The sequence below is a fragment of the Artemia franciscana genome, unplaced genomic scaffold, assembly GCF_032884065.1.
Source record: "Artemia franciscana unplaced genomic scaffold, ASM3288406v1 PGA_scaffold_330, whole genome shotgun sequence".
In the NCBI taxonomy this organism is placed as follows: Eukaryota; Metazoa; Arthropoda; class Branchiopoda; order Anostraca; family Artemiidae; genus Artemia; species Artemia franciscana.
The window spans coordinates 199,410-217,649 of record NW_027062669.1 but is presented as its reverse complement, the minus strand read 5'-3'; the positions used below and the strand labels follow the sequence as shown (position 1 = coordinate 217,649).

The 18,240-nt window shown below is 35.2% G+C and overlaps 1 protein-coding gene across 2 annotated transcripts in view; it reads right to left on the bottom strand.

Moving 5' to 3' along the window:
- Window positions 1-9,125: 9,125 nt before the first annotated feature.
- LOC136041716 (tetraspanin-13-like) overlaps window positions 9,126-18,240 on the bottom strand; it is a gene marked incomplete in the record, with an annotated part of 60,715 nt that continues 51,600 nt past the window's right edge. The window contains 2 exon segments of one of the 2 annotated variants that reach the window (XM_065726459.1): window positions 9,126-10,929; window positions 16,654-16,777. In XM_065726459.1, coding sequence (XP_065582531.1) covers window positions 16,703-16,777 — 75 coding nt within the window. 2 annotated transcript variants of the gene reach the window in all.

Sequence of the window (18,240 nt, the reverse complement as noted above, 5' to 3'; positions counted from 1 at the left end):
TCCTTCTTCTATCTCCGCGTAATCATATAAAAACAGTCCTTATGGCCTTGAAATCTTATTTCAGAGGCTAATTCTAGAACCAGTTTCATCCCATTTTGTAGTATTTTAATATTTTTTTTATTTAGTTTTTATAATCTAAATAATGTTTCTCACCATAATTTAATACAGTCAGCATGGCCATCCACGTGAGTACTTTATATCTAATTAATTAAAAAAAAACAAAGTTTTTCCGAGGGAAGTAAAGAGCGAAGTTGAAAATCTGGTGAAATTGGGGGAGTTAGAGGGTTAAACCGGAAATCTTGGAAAACACTTAAAGTGAAGGGGTCCGGGATGATATTTGTTGGGACAAACGTTACAATACCGAACAAGAAGAGACTACTGGAACACTGTATTTGCAAGTTTATCTTTGCAATAATTGACAATAAACAAAGGACAGCAAAATTGATAACTCTAGTAGCGAGTCTAATTTTAAGTTCCGACCTCGTCAAAAGTGCCAAATGAACTCTTTGCTCTTGTTTAACTTTTAGTTATTATGGGCAGTGGTTCGCTCTTTCCTAGATTGCAGCTAATGCTTCAACCATGACAAAGAGTTCATTGCAAATTCTCCTCAGAAACTAGTTAACATTGAAATCTAACAAATGGTAGAATTTGTAAAATCCTAGTAAATAAGAACAATAGCTTTTAATTGAGCTATTAAACATCTATCTACGATGGTGCGGTAGCCTGCTAATGTATCAGTAGCTTACTGATGACCAGATCGATTTATGATTTATGACTTACTAAGGGGATGGGCTGGGAAGGTGATTGCACGGGATGGGTTCTTGTCAACCTCCAGTTAAGGGTTCTGGAACATAAATACTGTCGTAGTACCTATTTTATACTTCAGAGCTTTTCCACTTAAGAAGTGGCACCAAAAGTGTTGTTTTCAGTTATCGCACTTACGAATGGTACAATTGATAAAAAAAAAAAAAAACGTATATATGGGCAATAGCTTTCAAATGAACCATTAAACATCACTCTTATAAATTTTGCTAGCCCCATCTTTTCCACTTGAGGTACGTCACCAAAAGTGCCGTTTTATTGCCATTTGGAATTTGCTGATGGTGGAATTTATATGAAGGTCGTAGATATGAGCAATGTCTTTTACGCGAGTTTTAAAAGATCTGTTTACGATGTTCTGTTAGCTTGCTACTGCCACTCCTTGATAAATGGCACAAAATGTGGTATTTCAGTGTCAGATAGCGCTTGTTGCTGATGGAATTTATATAAAGTGCGCATATATGAGAAATAGCTTTTGAATGAACGCTAGGCCCATTGAAAAAAAAAAAAAAAAAAAAAAAAAAAAAAAAAAAAAAAAAAAAAAAAAAAAAAAAAGACAATCAGTGCTACTGATGCAAAAAAGTGATTTTCCTTGTTGTTCAAGGAAGGGGACTGTAATTATTCTGTATAAGGGTTAGGACCACGTTGACTCCAATGGTACATTCTTCGTTTTGATCTGACGCCATATTCGAGGGATTTGAGTTTTTTTTCGAAATCACCCCTAAATTCCTTTCGCAATAAACTTTCACTTTTAAGACGTGCCGAAATAATAGTTACCATTCCTGAGTCAGTGTCGGATGGCAATTTTTTTCACAACGCGTTTTTTGCTTTGGTTACTATGGGCTGTGGTTCGCTGTTTACTAGGTTGTAGCTACCGCTGCAACCATGACAGTGAATCTTCCCAACGAACTAATGAGACATACTAAGGGAGCTGGGAGGGGGATTATACGGCAGGGGTTCTGGTAAATCTCCAATTAAGGGTTTGGACCATAACTATTACAATGGAACCGTTTCATGCTTCCAGACTTTTCCACATAAGAAGTGACACTAAAAGTGCCGTTTTTAGTGCTTTAGACACTTACGGATGGTAGAAATGATAAAAATCACGTTGATATGAGTAATAGCTTTCAAATGAGCCATTAAACATCTCTCTAAGAAGTTCTGGATAACCACTAGCCTTTTCCACTTGAGACATGGCACAAATAGTGCCAATTTTAGTGCTATTTGGCATTTGTAGATGGTGGCTTTTATAAGAAAAATGTAGGTACGAGAAATATCTTTTATATGAGCTATAAAAAATCTATCTAAGATGTTTTGGTAGCCCACTAGCCTCACCCCTTTAGAAATGGCACAGAAAATAATATTTTAGTGCCATATGACACTTGCAGATGGCAGAATTTTTAAGGAAACTAGCTTTTGGGGTGGCGCTTCGCGCCACACAACACCTAGCTGATGGGGGCGCTTCGCCCCCTCCCCAAGCCCCCCTCCCCCCTGCACGCGTAAGTCGTTACGCGCCATATTAGTTACGCGCCATTGTAGTTGTGTCCCACCTGTAAATATATATATATATATATATATATATATATATATATATATATATATATATATATATATATATATATATATATGTTTTTAACTACGTAAAACTTGCGAATATACAAAATTCTTCGCTGTCCCATTGTCTGTACATATAAATAGATTGTCAGGTTTACCGACTCTTGAATATAACATATAATTGTCCATGGGAAAAACAATCCGTATTCAGATCTATACCTCATTATTCTAATGATTGCCCTTGAGCTTTGTTGATGGTGATTGCTAATCAAACATTCCCTGTGTCCCCATCGTCATTTATATATCCCCCCGTGCCCCCCGGCGTCCCCGTTGTAGTTGTGTCCCAGTCGTCATTTATAGTCGACATACATGACGTCAGTCGACACACAAACATGACGTCAGTCGACACACACGTCCTAGTCGTCATTTGTGTCCCGGTGTCCCAGTCTGTAATTTCTCTTTGAGTGTCCCGGTCGTCATTTATATTCCCTGTGTCCCGGTCTGTATATACATTCGTTTTTGAATTGGTATATGATGAAAAACAAAATTTTGTTTTTTTCCTTTTTTTCTTTTTAGTTTTTTTTTGGTTTTTACCTTTTTTTAGCTTTTTAGTTTTTTTCTTTTTTCTTTTTAGTTTTTTTTTGTAGTTTTTACCTTTTTTAGTTTTTTTTTAGTTTTCTTTTTCTACTTTATTTTTAATGCGAAAGCCAAGGTTCGAACCTGGAACCTCTCGGACCTAGAACCTGGAACATCTCATCTCTTTACCAACATCTCTTTACCAACTCAGCTACTTCGGCTTGAATACATTTACCTTTTTTAGTTTTTTTATTTTTATTTTTTTAGTTTTCTTTTTCTCCTTTATTTGTCAGTTTTTTTTCCCTTTTTTAGTTTTTTTTTCTTTTTCAGTTTTTAGTTTTTTTTTATTAGTTTTTAGTTTTTTTTCTTTTTAGTTTTTTTGTAGTTTTTACCTTTTTTCAGTTTTTTTTTAGTTTTTTACCCTTTTTTAGTTTTTTAGCTTTTTTAGTATTTTCTTTTTAGTTTTTTTTTGTAGTTTTTATCTTTTTTTCTTCTTCTGTATTAATGCTAAAGCCAAGGTTCGAACCTGGAACCTCTCGGACCTAGAACCTGGAATATAACGCTTTACCAACTGAGCTACTGTATTTGTATCGGATTAACGACGCTTCTTGACTACTAAGGTCCCTGCGTCGGCCCTGTAGTGCATTCCTGCAGCATGGCTCGATCTCTGGGTCCCGTATTACCACGCTAAGGTCAAAATCACTGCACCAACACAGGTAGTTATATAACTGAGCTACTTCGGCTTGAATACATTCGTTTTTGAATTGGTATGTGATGAAATAATTCAGACGTCATATGCGGAAAGTGACGTCACTCGACAGACACACAGACAACTTATTTTTATATATATAGAATTTATATATATATAGATTTACAAAAAGAATTTTAAAAAGCTTTTGAATGAGCCATTAAGTATCTCTCTGTGATGTGGTGGTAGCCCGCTAGGCCTGCTGAAAAAAAAACACATAAAAAAAAACAAAAAAACGGGAGACAGATGATTAATACCGATGCAAAAAACTGATTTTTCTTCTTGTTCAAGGAGGGGGACTGTATTATCCCTGTACATGGTTCTCGACCATGCTGATTCCAATGGTACACTTTTCATTTTGATCTGACGCCATTCTTGAGCGGTTTCAGACTTTTTTCCTTCGAAATCACCATAAATGTCTTTTCGCAATAAACTTTTACTCTTAAGACGAACCAAAATAAAAGTTATCATTCCTGAGTCAGTGTCAGGTGGTAATTTTTTTCACTAGGCAGTTTTTTTTTTCAAAACGCGTTCTTTAACTTTTGGTTACTATGGGTCGTGGTTCACTCTTAAATAGGTTTCAGCTACCGCTGCAACCATGTTAATAAAGATATCAATATCGCGGCCGCTAACGTTCCATGTTGGACCAGTAAACAATCTAATTCTATTTCATATATTTTACGTACAGGATGTCGAATCTGTTTCATTTTAGTGAAGTAACAGCCCAATCGATATTTGTTATTTCTTTTTATCTCTCTATCTCTTTTTATCTTTTAAATCTATCAATATTCACAGTCTCTTTTTGCCTATATTATTTTCAAATTTAAACAAGAGCTTCCAACGATCAGTTTTGTTGCAGTGTTAGAGGAGACCGAAATTATTTACTAATGACGTAAGATCAACGTAATGCAGTCGGTTCTTTGTTTTGCATGAAAAGCGCTGCTTTGTGGAACATTTTCTCCTTACTTGTAAAATGAACGACTGAGATAAGATTAGTAGCAAAATAAACAATCGTTGTCTATCATGTTTGCAGCAGTAGCTGCCACCTAGTAAAGAGTCAACCACAGCCCATAGTTACCAAACGCTGAAAAAACTACCTGGTGAAAAAAAATTGCCATCTGACACTGATTCTGGAATGGTAACTATTATTTCGGTGCGTCTTCAAAGTAAGAGTTTATTGCAAAAAGAAATTTTTGGTGCTATCTTAAAAAAAGCCTTGATCCCCTCGAAAATGGGGTCAAATTAAAATGAAAATTATGTAGTAGTAGTAATAGACAGGTTTAATAGCAAAACCTTGACAGCTTTTCCAAGACTAGCGGTTTATCAGAACATCATAGGTAGATGCTTAATGACTCATTGAAGAGCTATGCCTTACATCTGTGTCATTTTTATAAATTCCACCATCTGTAAGCTCCATATGCCAGTAAACGTGGCACTTTTGACCACGACTGGTAAACGTGGTCATACAGTTCATGGTTTGGATCTACATTCTGAATGTTGTTGAAATTATGCAATTACGCGAAATTACGCCCAACTAGTGGCTTAATTTTGTAAAAATCAAATTCTTGGGGGAGGAGGCAACGTTGGAGCCGATTTTTCCAGATCAAAAATGAGCGATGTAGTAATAAAAACGGTAATGATCCACTAAAGAAGACTGACCCGTTTCTGTGAATGCTTATATTATGCAGACTTGTCTTAATTTTTACGTAATTTTTGGAGAAACTAAATTTCAGCTAGGGGAGGGGTATAGAAGGAGGGGGACCTGAGGTCAGGAAGGGACGGTCACCCTCTCTTCCCCACAGGAAATTACGTCCCTGATCCCAAGACATTGACGGAGTTGGAGAAGTGTAGACATGTGGTTGTGGAAACACTCAAAAGTTGTAATATTAAACGAAGGATTATTTGTTGCTATATTTCTAAGCTATATTGCTAAGTGACCAAAAAATTGGAGGGCACCTAGGCCCCTTCCCACGCAAATTTTTCCCTCAAAATCACCAGATCAAAATTTTGAGATAGCCATTCTGTTCACCTTAGTCTAAAACCTAGTAATTTTGTCTTTGGGGGCGGCTTAATCCCCCACAGTCCCCGGGGGAGGGGCTGTAAGTTATAAACTTTGACCATTGTTTATATAGTAATGGTTATTATGAAGTATACAGACCTTTTCAGAGAGACTTTTCGCGTTGGGGTGGGTTGGGGGGAGGGGTTACATAGGAGAATCCCTCCATGGAGGAATTCATCATGAGGGAAGAGAATTTCCATGAAGGGGGTGCAGTATTTTCTAGCATTATTTAAAAAAAAAATAATGGGAAAATAAATAATTTTTTTTCAAGTGGAAGTAATGAGTAGAATTAAAACGAACATAAGATATTACGTGTATAAGGGGGTTCGTCTCCTCCAAAATACCTTGCTCTTAACGCTAAAGTATTTTTTAGTAATTTCAACTATTTATTCTACGGCCTTTATGATTCATTCTGAAAGATTTGGGATAAAATTCAAGCTTTAGTGTAAAGATCGAGGTATTGACGAGGAGACGCAATAAAAATACACAAATACAGAAGTCCGTTACATAAGTTAATTCGTAAGGTACGTATGTTTATTACTAACGAAAACGCTAGTACAAAAAATAAAAAGTCTAGTTGCACTTTTAAGTAACCGAAATTTGGAGCGCAACTGAGCCTCCTACAACACCCCCTTTTTTTTATCAAAATCGTCCGATCAAAACTATGAGAAAGCTATTTAACAAAAAAAAATAATATACAAATTTTGTTTTAATTATTCATGTGCGGTGAGCCAAAATCAAAATATACATTAATTCAAAAATATTCAGAAATTAAATAAAAAACAGTTTTTTTAACTGCAAGTAAGGAGCGACATTATAAAAAACGAACAAGAATTATTCCGTACTAGCTGTTGGTGTGGCGCTTCGCGCCTCCCCGCGCACGTAAGTCGTTAGGCGCCATTGTAGTTGTGTCCCACCTGTGAATATAGATACATGTATATATATATATATATATATATATATATATATATATATATATATATATATATATATATATATATATATATGTTTTTAACTACGTAAAACTTGCGAATATACAATATTCTTCGCTATCCCATTGTCTGTGCATATAAATAGATTGTCAGGTTTACCGACTCTTGAACATGCAACATATAATTGTCCATGGGAAAACAATCCGTATTCAGATCTATACCGCATTTTTCTAATGATTGCACTGGGCTTTGTTGATGGTAATTTCTAATCGAATATTCCCTGTGTCCCCGTCGTCATTTATATATCCCCCATGTGTCCTTCCGGCGTCCCCGTTGTAGCTGTGTCCTCGTCATTTATATTCCCTGTTTCCCGGTCTGTAATTTCTCTTGAGTATCCCGGTCGTCATTTATATTCCCTGTGTCCCGGTCTGTAATTTCTCTTTGAGTGTCCCGGTCGTCATTTATATTCCTTGTGTCCCGGTGTCCTGGTCTGTAACATACGACAATAGATAAATTGTGTTGTAACTTTGTTCACGATCCCACTCTATTTGTATATTTTTTGATATATTTTGAATATTTTGGTTATATTAAAAGAACCTTGAACCATTCTACACATGTAGAAATAGAAGCAGTACGATTAGATGAAGGCATTCCCAAATGCTTGAGAAGTTTGTTTGCAATAGATAAGCACAAATCTTCAATCATAACTAAAGTGCAGTTATAAATTTCTGTTGTAAAGTCCAAGGTCATATCTGACCTTTCTAGCCGTATTCGGTGGAAGGAGAGCAACTTTTGCCGGAAGACACGGGCCGTAATGTCATGTCTATGAACCGGCCATTGTCCATAGGCATAATATTTCATTGCGCTGCATTTCTTATTCCATTTCTTTGTTAGTGGCAGGATTTATCAATTTAGTATTAAAGTGATAGCCGTCGGCTCCATGCCAAAAAATGATAGGATATTGTAGGGTATCGTAGCATCGATGAGTTTAAGCAATTCTTGTCAACTGATTATTTCGCCTATAAAGAATATTATCTCGAGGTAAGAACTGATCACCGACCATAACGATTGCCACTTCGTTGATAGTTGCAATCGATTCGATTGCTGTTTTGAACAGAAGCACTAAATTATTATTTTTGTGGAAAAGATGTTGCAACTGGGAAACGATAGTCCTTTCAACGTCCTTTTTTTTTATCATCGGTATCACTTTCAAGTTGTTTGGTTTGTTTTACCTTGGCTTGTCTTTCGTCACTATGAAATACATATCGCTGAACCTTTGTTTTTTTAACTAAAATCTGATAGGCATTGATGACGTTATCCAAAGTCCAAATCCAATCATTATCGCTATCATTTTCAGTTTTGATACGTTTTGACTCTAACTGTCCAGGTTGATTTTCATCTAACTGCGTGGTTTTGCGTTCTTCGGCCGCAAGCATTTTGGCATTAACTCTTTGAGCAGCTTCCTCGGCTGTTTCTTCTGCCATTGTAGGATTTATACTAAAATTTCACTTTGAATTAACTATTTGAGCAGCTTCTTCGGCTGTTTCTTCTTTCATTTTAAGATCTATACTAAAAATTTCTCTTTGAAACATCTTCTTAAATACTTATAATGACGTCATATACAAAGCCTTTGACGTCATATACAAACATACAAAATACATACATGATGTCATCGTGTTCAATCTTTATAATGACGCCAGTCGACAAACAACTTATTCTATATATATATATATATATATATATATATATATAGATATAAAAGGGGTTCTTTCCTCCGCAACACCTCGCTCTTTACTCAATTTTTTTTTATTGTTTCAAAAAGTAGAGTTGTGACAAAGAGTCAAACTCTAGCGCAAAGAGCGGGGCGTTACGGAGGGGAGAACCCCTTTCATATACGGAATAATTGCTGTTCTTTTAAGTTTTAATGTCGCTCCTTACTTGTAGCTAAAAAAAACTTGTTTTTTTTATTTAATTGCAAATAAAAGGTGTATCAAGGAAACTACCCAACTTCCATATAATACTGTTTTTGAAACTGTAATATTCATTCAGATCAAACCGAACACACTTGCTGTTGCGACAAGAAAGTTTTAAGAATTTAAAAAATAACATGAAACGCTAAAAGATACCACCAAATTGAAACAAAGTGCAACTTTCGACAACTCTTGACAGGAGTTTAACAGGACCCCTCTTAAAAACAAGAGAAATTACAATTTTTTATTAATTTTGCACATATTTCTGCTTTTCATTTTGAACAGAATTTAAAGTATTTGGTAGCCTTTAAGGGTGATAAGACACACAGGCTGGAAGTTTCTTCATAAAAATTCTGGTCTTGAATTACAAAAATGCCAACAAACATTGAAGTTCCCGCTTTTGTCACCTATTGTTTATTCTCAAACGAGAAACCAAATAATCTAAAAAAAAAGAAAAATCAACAAACTTCTTTTGAAACTATTTAATCTCAATTCCCAAAAAAACAAAAAAAAAACGAAACATGATATAAGCTCAAAATCAGCTGGAATGCATAGAATAGCCGACAGAGGGCTATAATTTTTTAAATCGAAAGAAAAAAAACTACCTAAGTGGTGATACATAAACAACTGGTGGCAACTGGTGGTATGTAAAGGCATCCAACCCACATAGTTAGAAAACTGACAGGGCTACATAATTAGAAAGTGTATATATTTATAGAAACGACTCCGATGATTCAAGATGAGGTATATTACACATTACTTACTTTTATGAGAAGAATTTTTTTTTTTAATTTTCATTTGGCCTTCATGATAGGCTTGTATTCCAGGATCTGTTGAACTCAATATTACGAAAATGGTAATTTGACTATTTTCTTCTTTCTTTATGCGAAACAAGTACGCTGGTAAGTTATTTTTAGAAGAACTCAATGAAAGACATATGTATTCTGGCTATATTATACTAGTGTTCTTTTAACTCATCACCTAAAATCCTTAATTCAGAAACAGAGGCAGCATTTTCAACGCTCTAGGGCAATGTCACTTTTTGCCCCTCCCTTACCCTTACCCAAACTAACTATGCAAGTGGGCCTATATTAAATAAAAAAATATAGTATATATATGTTATCTAAGCAACAAATACTACGCACGAAGAAAAATGTACCACCAGGCCACCTCCCCCCCTCAAAGTTACATCACTAGCCGTGTTCAAAATCAATTTTAAGCTAATAACAGTCTCGGCTTCCATTCTCCATTTTCGGAAAATAAAAGAATATGCTGACAGTGTAAAAACGTGGATACAGTTTCTTGCTTAAACTTAAGAGTTTTTTTTTGCTAAATTTACTTATCAAAGAAAGAAAAAAATTCACTATAAAAAAAAGAAGTCGTCATGAGACATCTGACTGGTACGTCTGACTGTAAACAAGTCTTCCTAGAATATCTTCTCTGCTAAAAATTGATCTATTTATTTTAATTAGGTGTTTATGTGAACATCTGAAACAGTGTTGTTTTTATACCATTTTTACAGAAAATAAATTTGCGAACACGCGTACGAATATATTAAATGGCATTAGCCATTTCCCTTGATAAAAAATTTTCACAGTTGCTAATGTCTTTAGTCCAAATAATCCATAAATCAGGACATAAAGTCATGCTAAATTTAGTTTAAGGACTTCTCATTCCCAGTCAAAAATAGCAAATTTTTATTTCGACTTTCAAGATTTTTCATATATTGAGGATAGAGTAAGAATAAACACCTAATTTTGGGACACTGATTTTTATATTGTTGCAAAAAAAAAACAATGAATTTAAGCATACTATTATAAAAAAGAAAAAGCGGTAGGGAGCGGGTTTTAATGAAACGCTCCTAGCGCTTGTTGCGATAATTTTCACCAGTATAGGCTAGCTTCCAGTTTGTACAGATGTCTTGAAATTCTTAGTCCAAAAAATTTCTATTTTAATGGGAGCTACCAAAGAAAGCTTAACACAGGCTTTGCCTAACTAGTTACAAAAACAAAGAACTAACAAAACAAAATATCGATATGGATAAAAAAGAAAAGAAGTTGGAGTCTAAATATTTAAATCTAACTAAGATGATTTTGACAACCACAAATTAAACAAAAATGTTGACATGGGTCAACAAATAAATGGCAATTCTAGTTAGGACTACGCAGTTTTTAGAAGCAATAGACAGGTTTCTCAGTTGAAAGTGGTTGGAGACCCAGAATTCAGCTGAAGATTGACTCTGAATTTGTAAGTGAGGACAAATCCAACTATCTGAAAAAAATAATCCAGATAAAAACTGAGAAACAAGGTGAAAGAGCAAAGCAGAGGAAGAAAAACAAAAGTAGACAACCAAGTCGAATATATTTCATTTATTAACAATCAACCTGCAAAACTAGTGTCATTAAAAACCCCGAAGGCCCACACATTTTTGGTTGTTTAGAGCAACTATGAGCAATAGTTGCCGGATATTCAACCAGGGACACAGCTAGATTCCAAAATTTGGGTCAAGGGTCAAAGTGCCGATTAGTTTTTAGAGCATTATGTGCAGCGAATATAATCGATTCTAGGAAAATACCTTTGTAAATATTTAATTAAATTCACAAAAAGGTCATAAAAAGAAATGGAGGAATTTTTTAAAACTTCGTGTACTTCTGTCTCTAATATCTTCTATAATGAAACAATACAACTAACATTTTTAACAGCTTAAACCATTTTAACTTGATACTACTTAGCAAATAATTTAACAACTGCTCCATGCTAGATATACTACAAATGCCAATTCTCACATAAGATCGCTACTTTGAAAGGTACCGATTTTTTTATACGAAATTATTAACCTGCGTCTAAATCTAGACATATTTCCATTTTTTTTTTTTTTTTGAAGCCTTTGCTTCTTAATCGTAAAAAGATGTTTGTTAATCTTTTTCCCCAGTACTCGACTTGAAAAAACATGAAATTATTAGCAGCTCAATAGATAAAAGGGCGAAATTAGAAGTCGAAATCCGATTCGAATTCTCCTCGTTTCTACCCCTTTTCATTGCAGCCGTAAAAGGATTTAGCCATAGTAGGGAATTGTCACATTCGTGTTCAGGATAAAATCACTCTGGGGATATGACAATTTTACCCAATCAAGGACAACACATTTATATTTTTTCTGATGTAGCAATTAGCAAAACTTCCCTTTCAGGCTACATTACTAGTGCCAATACACCATATATCTCTCTCTCTTTCTAAAAAAAAGAAAAAAAATTAAATTGTTGCATCGATATTTATAAGAACGGTCTCCACAACCTTAGCTTGCCCTAATCAGCTGAGCCATGATGGAATGTAAAAAGACTTCGACACTTGACGATTGATTTATGTTAAGTATACTTGTCAACTTTTTAGTGCAGGGTCTTAATATAATATTTTCGTCATTTAGGTACATCTACATTAAATTTCGGGTGTTTTTTTTTTACAAACTATGACAAAGAAAAGCGCGTTTATTTATACTTCTTTCAAAGTATAGAGATATACATGATCCCTCAGCTGCCACCCTGAAGACCAAATCGGCTGCACTATGTCCAACATGCCTTGTTAAACAAAATACACTCCACTGGTTGGTCCCGTCTGGTTTTCAATAATTTATCTGGTTTTAAAATAAGTTACAAATTTTCTTTTTTTTTTCCAAAATAAGTTATAAATCCCCTTTGTGCAAATACAAAAAGGTTGGAATTTTGTGCTTTATGTATAAAAAATGCGACTATCGAGTGTTGAAATCCACGTAAAAACCTTCCTTGTTGACAAAGATCTGTCAATTACAACTGGAAAACCCCAAAACTCTGTTTTAGGTTCTCTTAGAAAGCCTACGCACTATTTAAATTATCGTAGCGCAGGTCCTACTCATTCGAACAATTTCCTCTATCTTAAAAGATACCACCAAAGAGAAGCAAAAAGTTTACTTGGAAAAATATCATGACTATACTAAGATATAAACTTCGGTTTTCGAAAATTATTGCTTTGACTGGCTTGAAATTTCACACAAAAGAACTAGTCAGGTTCTGTGTTTCAAAAAGGGCAGGTTCCTTTCTAACATACGCTTAATGAATAGTTTGATTGGCTGACAAATGCGTCAAAGAAATCAAACAGTTCGTGGTAACGAACTGTAGTAAGGAGCGACCCGGCTCAATAGTAAACGAAACTCTAAAAAACGGAATTTCGATACTAAAAGATATATCAAAAGAATCGGATTTTTATGCTGATTTTAAATATATAAATTTCATTAAATTTAGTCTTTGTCGTCAAAAGTTACGAGCCTGAGAAAATTTGCCTTATTTTGGAAAATAGGGGGTAACACCCCCTAAAAGTTATAGGATCTTAACGAAAATTACACCATCGCATTCAGCGTATCAGAGAACCCTATAGAAAAAATTCCAAGGTCCAATTTACAAAAATGTGAAATTTCGTATTTTTTTGCCAGAAGACAAATCACGGGTGCGTGTTTATTTTTTTTTTTTTTTTTTTCCCAGGGGTCATCGTATCGACCAAGTGGTCCTAGAGTGTTGCAAGAGGGCTCATTCTAACGGAAATGAAAAGTTCTAGTGCCCTTTTTAAGTGACCAAAAAAATTGGAGGGCACCTAGGCCCCCTCCCACGCTCATTTTTTTCCCAAAGTCAACGGATCAAAATTTTGAGATAGCCATTTTGTTCCGCATAGTCGAAAACCATAATAACTATGAAGTATGTCCATGAAGAATAGGACAGTTATCTCTCTTTCATTTTGGCACCGCCCTGCTGACCAAGTGGTACTCATTCAAAACATTTGGGCATCTTAAACACACTTCGTGAATGAGTTCAAAAAATCTGTATTTCCTTAACCTCCCAATATCCTGCACCAAAAAAGCAGATAGTTTACTTGTAAAAATTTTTAACAAAATTTTAGACATTTCGTTCTTTTTACTGGCTACAAACGGAAAGGAGCTAATTAGAAACAATTTAGCTTTTTGTTCTCTAAATGGGCTTGTCAATGTTTCACACAAAATGCTTTAAAACTAGTCACGTTGGAAAAGAATGGGCTATTTGTCTATCCAGAAATGATAAATAATATGAATGTCTTACGAAATTACGTCATAAATATAAACCAATGAAAGAAAGCACATTTTTTTACCATGTATTATAGAAGAGCAGCCTCTTTAATCCCACCCATTTATACCCGTCTGTCTAACCTAGACAATTGTCATGACAAATGCAAGGGAGTTTAACAGACAATCAGTTATGAAATGTATAGCTCTGGGCCTCTGTTAGAGCTTGGCATAAGGAATAGAACGTGGCAACTATGTCTGCACATCGTCTACTTGATGATACATCGTATACCAAGTTGATGAGAACCCAGAAAATAGAAAATTGTCGAAGGATTTTTCTTTTAAGCCAATAAACATGGTATTAGAGATTATTGTTATAAAAGCTATATGGAGCAAGCCAGAGGAGATATTCAACTTTTAATTTATTACTTACTGAATAAATTGACTATACAATGTTTATGAAACAATGCAAGCTATACAATGTATGCAATGCGTGTGATGCTCTAAAATGTGTAAGGGGAAGGGATGTACGAGTTATACCCTAAAAGCTCAAAACGACATCGGAAGTTATTGGTGTATATCTGTCAGTGATTCTGGTTAGTAGGAAGACTCAAAACGAATAGGACAAAAGAACGAATTTCTCCAGTTTTTTTTAATTTTCTGTTATTTTTTTTTATATTTTAAAGACCATACTGAGTTTCTGATCTCATATTTATATCTATTACTTCCCATGTTCAACAGAGTAATAGGTGTAAACAACCGAAGTCTTAAAGGAGGTATAAGATAATTTAATCTTTTTTTAAAAGCGAGCGAGCGAGAGAAGGGAGGGAGGGAGGGAGGGAGGGAGGGAGGGAGGGAGGGAGGGAGGGGGAGAGAGAGAGAGAGAGAGAGAGAGAGAGGAGAGAGAGAGAGAGAGAGAGAGGAGAGAGAGAGAGAGAGAGAGAGAGAGAGAGAGAGAGAGAGGAAGAGAGAAAGAGTGAGTGAGTGAGTGAGAGAGAGAGAGAGAGATAGAGAGAGAGAGAGAGAGAGAGAGAGAGAGAGAGAGAGAGAGAGAGAGAGAGAGAGAGAGAGAGAGAGGGTCTAATAAGCTGAATTTACTCCTCCTACAACACATTACAATCACACTATTTACCCGCTTATAATCTAATCTACGTCACATCATACCGGAGGAAATCCCGGACCCAAAGCCCCGATCCCAATGTATATTCAAAATCAACCGAAATTTTCTGAAGCAGTGATTTCTCAATCTGATCATAACCAGCTATTCAACAATTTACTTCCTGTACGCCATATTACCATCTAGCTGTTCAGTAATTTATAACTTGATTTATATCACGCCGTAAAGGCCCCTAGCCGTCCTGGCTAAGTGGTTGGCGCGCTAGTTTGAAAATCCTTTGTCCAAGGGGCACGAGTTCGATCCCTGTTGTAGCCAGCTATTTGATTTGGGACATGGGTCAGTGGCTCGATCTGTAAGCGCAGCCAGAGTCGATCAAGCTCTAAATGGGTACCTGGAGAAATCTGGGGATGGTAAGCAGGAAGGGTGTACGAAAGCATAGGATGGCTGGCCCCCAGCCCCCCATTGCACTACTACTAACCAAAGCTACATAATATTTAATTAATTAAAGTACTAAAAATACATGCATTAGTACTGCGAGAAAAAAGATATATGACAAGGATTCCACCCCGAAACTTTTTTTTTTTTTTTTTTTTTTTTTTAGAGACTTACCTAACTAGTTTTTCAGGCTGAATTAAAAAACACAATTATAATTACTTACGCACAACATATTTTAAACGGAATTATTTCCGTTGAGCTTTGTTTTGCGGACTTATCGGTAACTATCTTGTACTTCCATATAATCTTCATATTTATCAGTTTCCAGTAAAAGGAGTATAATCCGCTTGAAACATGAATTTAAAAAAGTATCTTAGTCTTCTACAAACTGATGTTTAATTTTAATATTGTCGTACATCTTCATGCGCGTCGAATTTACAACAAACAGGCCACAAAAAGACAAATGCACAACAGTAAATAATCGATTCTCAAATGCAACCAAATTCCGTACACGAGTGGCGACCACTTTGTACCAAGTTTAAATTTTGTTTTAGGGTGGCATTAGTAGATGGCTCAACCATGTTTCCGAGAACTGCAGAAACGAAATGCAGGCAAAGGGCAATAAAATCAAGACAAGAGTGTAAAAGGAATATTAAAAATATTAAATATGTTTACTGAATTTGAAACAGCCAAATTCTGAAATTATTTTCGACAGAAAGTTTACTAAAAAATTTATTTACAGAAAATAATATTTCTTTTCACAGAAGGTTCAGAGCAAAACGAAACCCAAGAACATAACTAAATCACTGTTCGTTTATCTTCGAAGAATTCACCAAGAGTTTCATTCTCTATTTAGGTATGAAAACACACCAAAATTAATTCCTTTCCTAATCATGCCCATAATTTTCACCTAATTTGTTTTGTTCCACAGCCCGGAATAGTCACTAAATTGTTGACCAGAATTAATAAATTAACAAGCGGTCTGATTTCTAGAAGTATTTGATATAAAAACTGGGTCATTATAATGTCTATTAGAGGTTATCTTGCTGAGGGAAATGTAGATTCTTTTGCCATTCTTTTTCTTTGGCTTGCTATGAGAATTTGATCAGGTATTAAATAAAGTTTGGTCTTAGAAGCGATTATTTACTCTTTATTTCAAGCACATAAAATTTGCAAAACATAGAAATAGAAAAGCAGATGCAATAGATACTTTTTGAATAGATGCATAGGTCTGTTTGTGATCTTACAACTTATGAAATTTCACTTACAAAAAAAAGAAAAAAAGTCGTGGTGCACCTACAAAGCATATCTAATTTACAACATGTAGGCACTAGAAATGCAGATGCAATAGATAAATTAAAAGCAAAGCATAGTAAGACTGTACCTTCCCAAAAGACAATACACTTTTTATAAGACAATATCCACTTTGAAGTTCAGAGGAAATTTGATGGGTTAGCTCGCGGGTCTTTCTGATTACGGAAGCGGACAGTGAGCCAAACTCCAATAAACTGTGCAAGAAGAGAAGAAAATATAGTGGCCAAAAACAAAATTGAGGGGTACCCACTCTCCAGTCACCTCTTGGACAATTGCAAACGCTACTTATTCCAAGATGAATGGCATACTTCTGCCATGTTGCACCCTTTGCATCACGCTTAGAACGGTTTCATCGAGTATGGCAAACACCAACTGGTGTACACTATTTTTGAAAGTGGATGACCCCTCGAGTAAAATAAGTACTGAAGCATAAAACTTTAAGTTGTCTTGAATCAATTCCATAATAGTTAGAACTTTGAGAGGATGTAATATAACAAAACAAAAAGCTTTTTATTTTTTACTTTTTCAAAAAGCCCATTAATAAGACAAAAGCACCCAACCCCTCGCCTATGAAGTTGAATGTAAAAACAAAACCAGTGTATTTTTAGATCGTTCACATTCGATTTCGGTACATGAATTTTGTTTGTATCTGGTAATTTCGGAGCTTTGGCACGAAATCAATAGCAAACAATTCAATAGATGTTTCACTAGGATTAAACAGTTCCTGTAAACGAAATATAAGTAAGGAGTGACCGAAAAAAAAAGACCTGACAAAAATCAATACATCAAAAGAATTGACTTTTTATAATGATTACAAAAATATAAATGATTGCAAATATCAAAGCTGAACTGGCGGTAAAAATCGTTGACGATCCAAATTTGCCTTGGAGGTTTCGCCCCGGTCGATCTACTGATTTTAAAACTTTAGAAATGCCTGAGTCTTAGTGAATGGTTCATTTTCTGCCAAGTTTAAAAGCCCCTGATAGTCCAGAGGCTAAAAAGATTGATGAAGAAATTAGGAGTTTTTTGAACAGTCGAGCTTGATCCGAGCAGGCAATCGTTGGAGGTAATTTGATTAAAGAGATTATATCGAAGCTTAAAAAGAAGTTTGTTTGTGGGTCGGATGGGATTTGTGTTCGTCATTTTGAGTTTGCCAGCATTTTCCTTTTTGACCTTACGGCTTTACTGCTACAGATGATCTTTACAGTAGGAGTTGTGCCCGATTGCCTATGTGTTGGAGTTGTAAATCCGGTTTTGAAAAAAAGGGAAACTGGTTTCGTTCGTCTTATAGGCCCATTATAGTTTCAAGTGTATTTTCGAAGACTTTTGAGTTATTGATTATTAAAAATATTCAACAACCGTGTGTCATGCCTCCTTTTCAGTTTGGGTTTCAACCGCATCTCGGTTGCTACCACGCTTTAAGGAGTTTATGTACAATATTAAGGGATGCTGAAAGGTAAGGTAGGCCCTTGGCTATTGGAGCATTTATGATACTAGTAATTCTTTCGGATCTTTATTTCATTCTCAGGCTATGCTTAAGTTATTAAAAAGGGGGGTATCTGTTGATGTGGTTCAACCTCTCTATTGTATGTATAGACACCTCCGAGTACGTTTATGTTCATAAGTTAAGATCATAAGTTTATTGATCCACATTCAC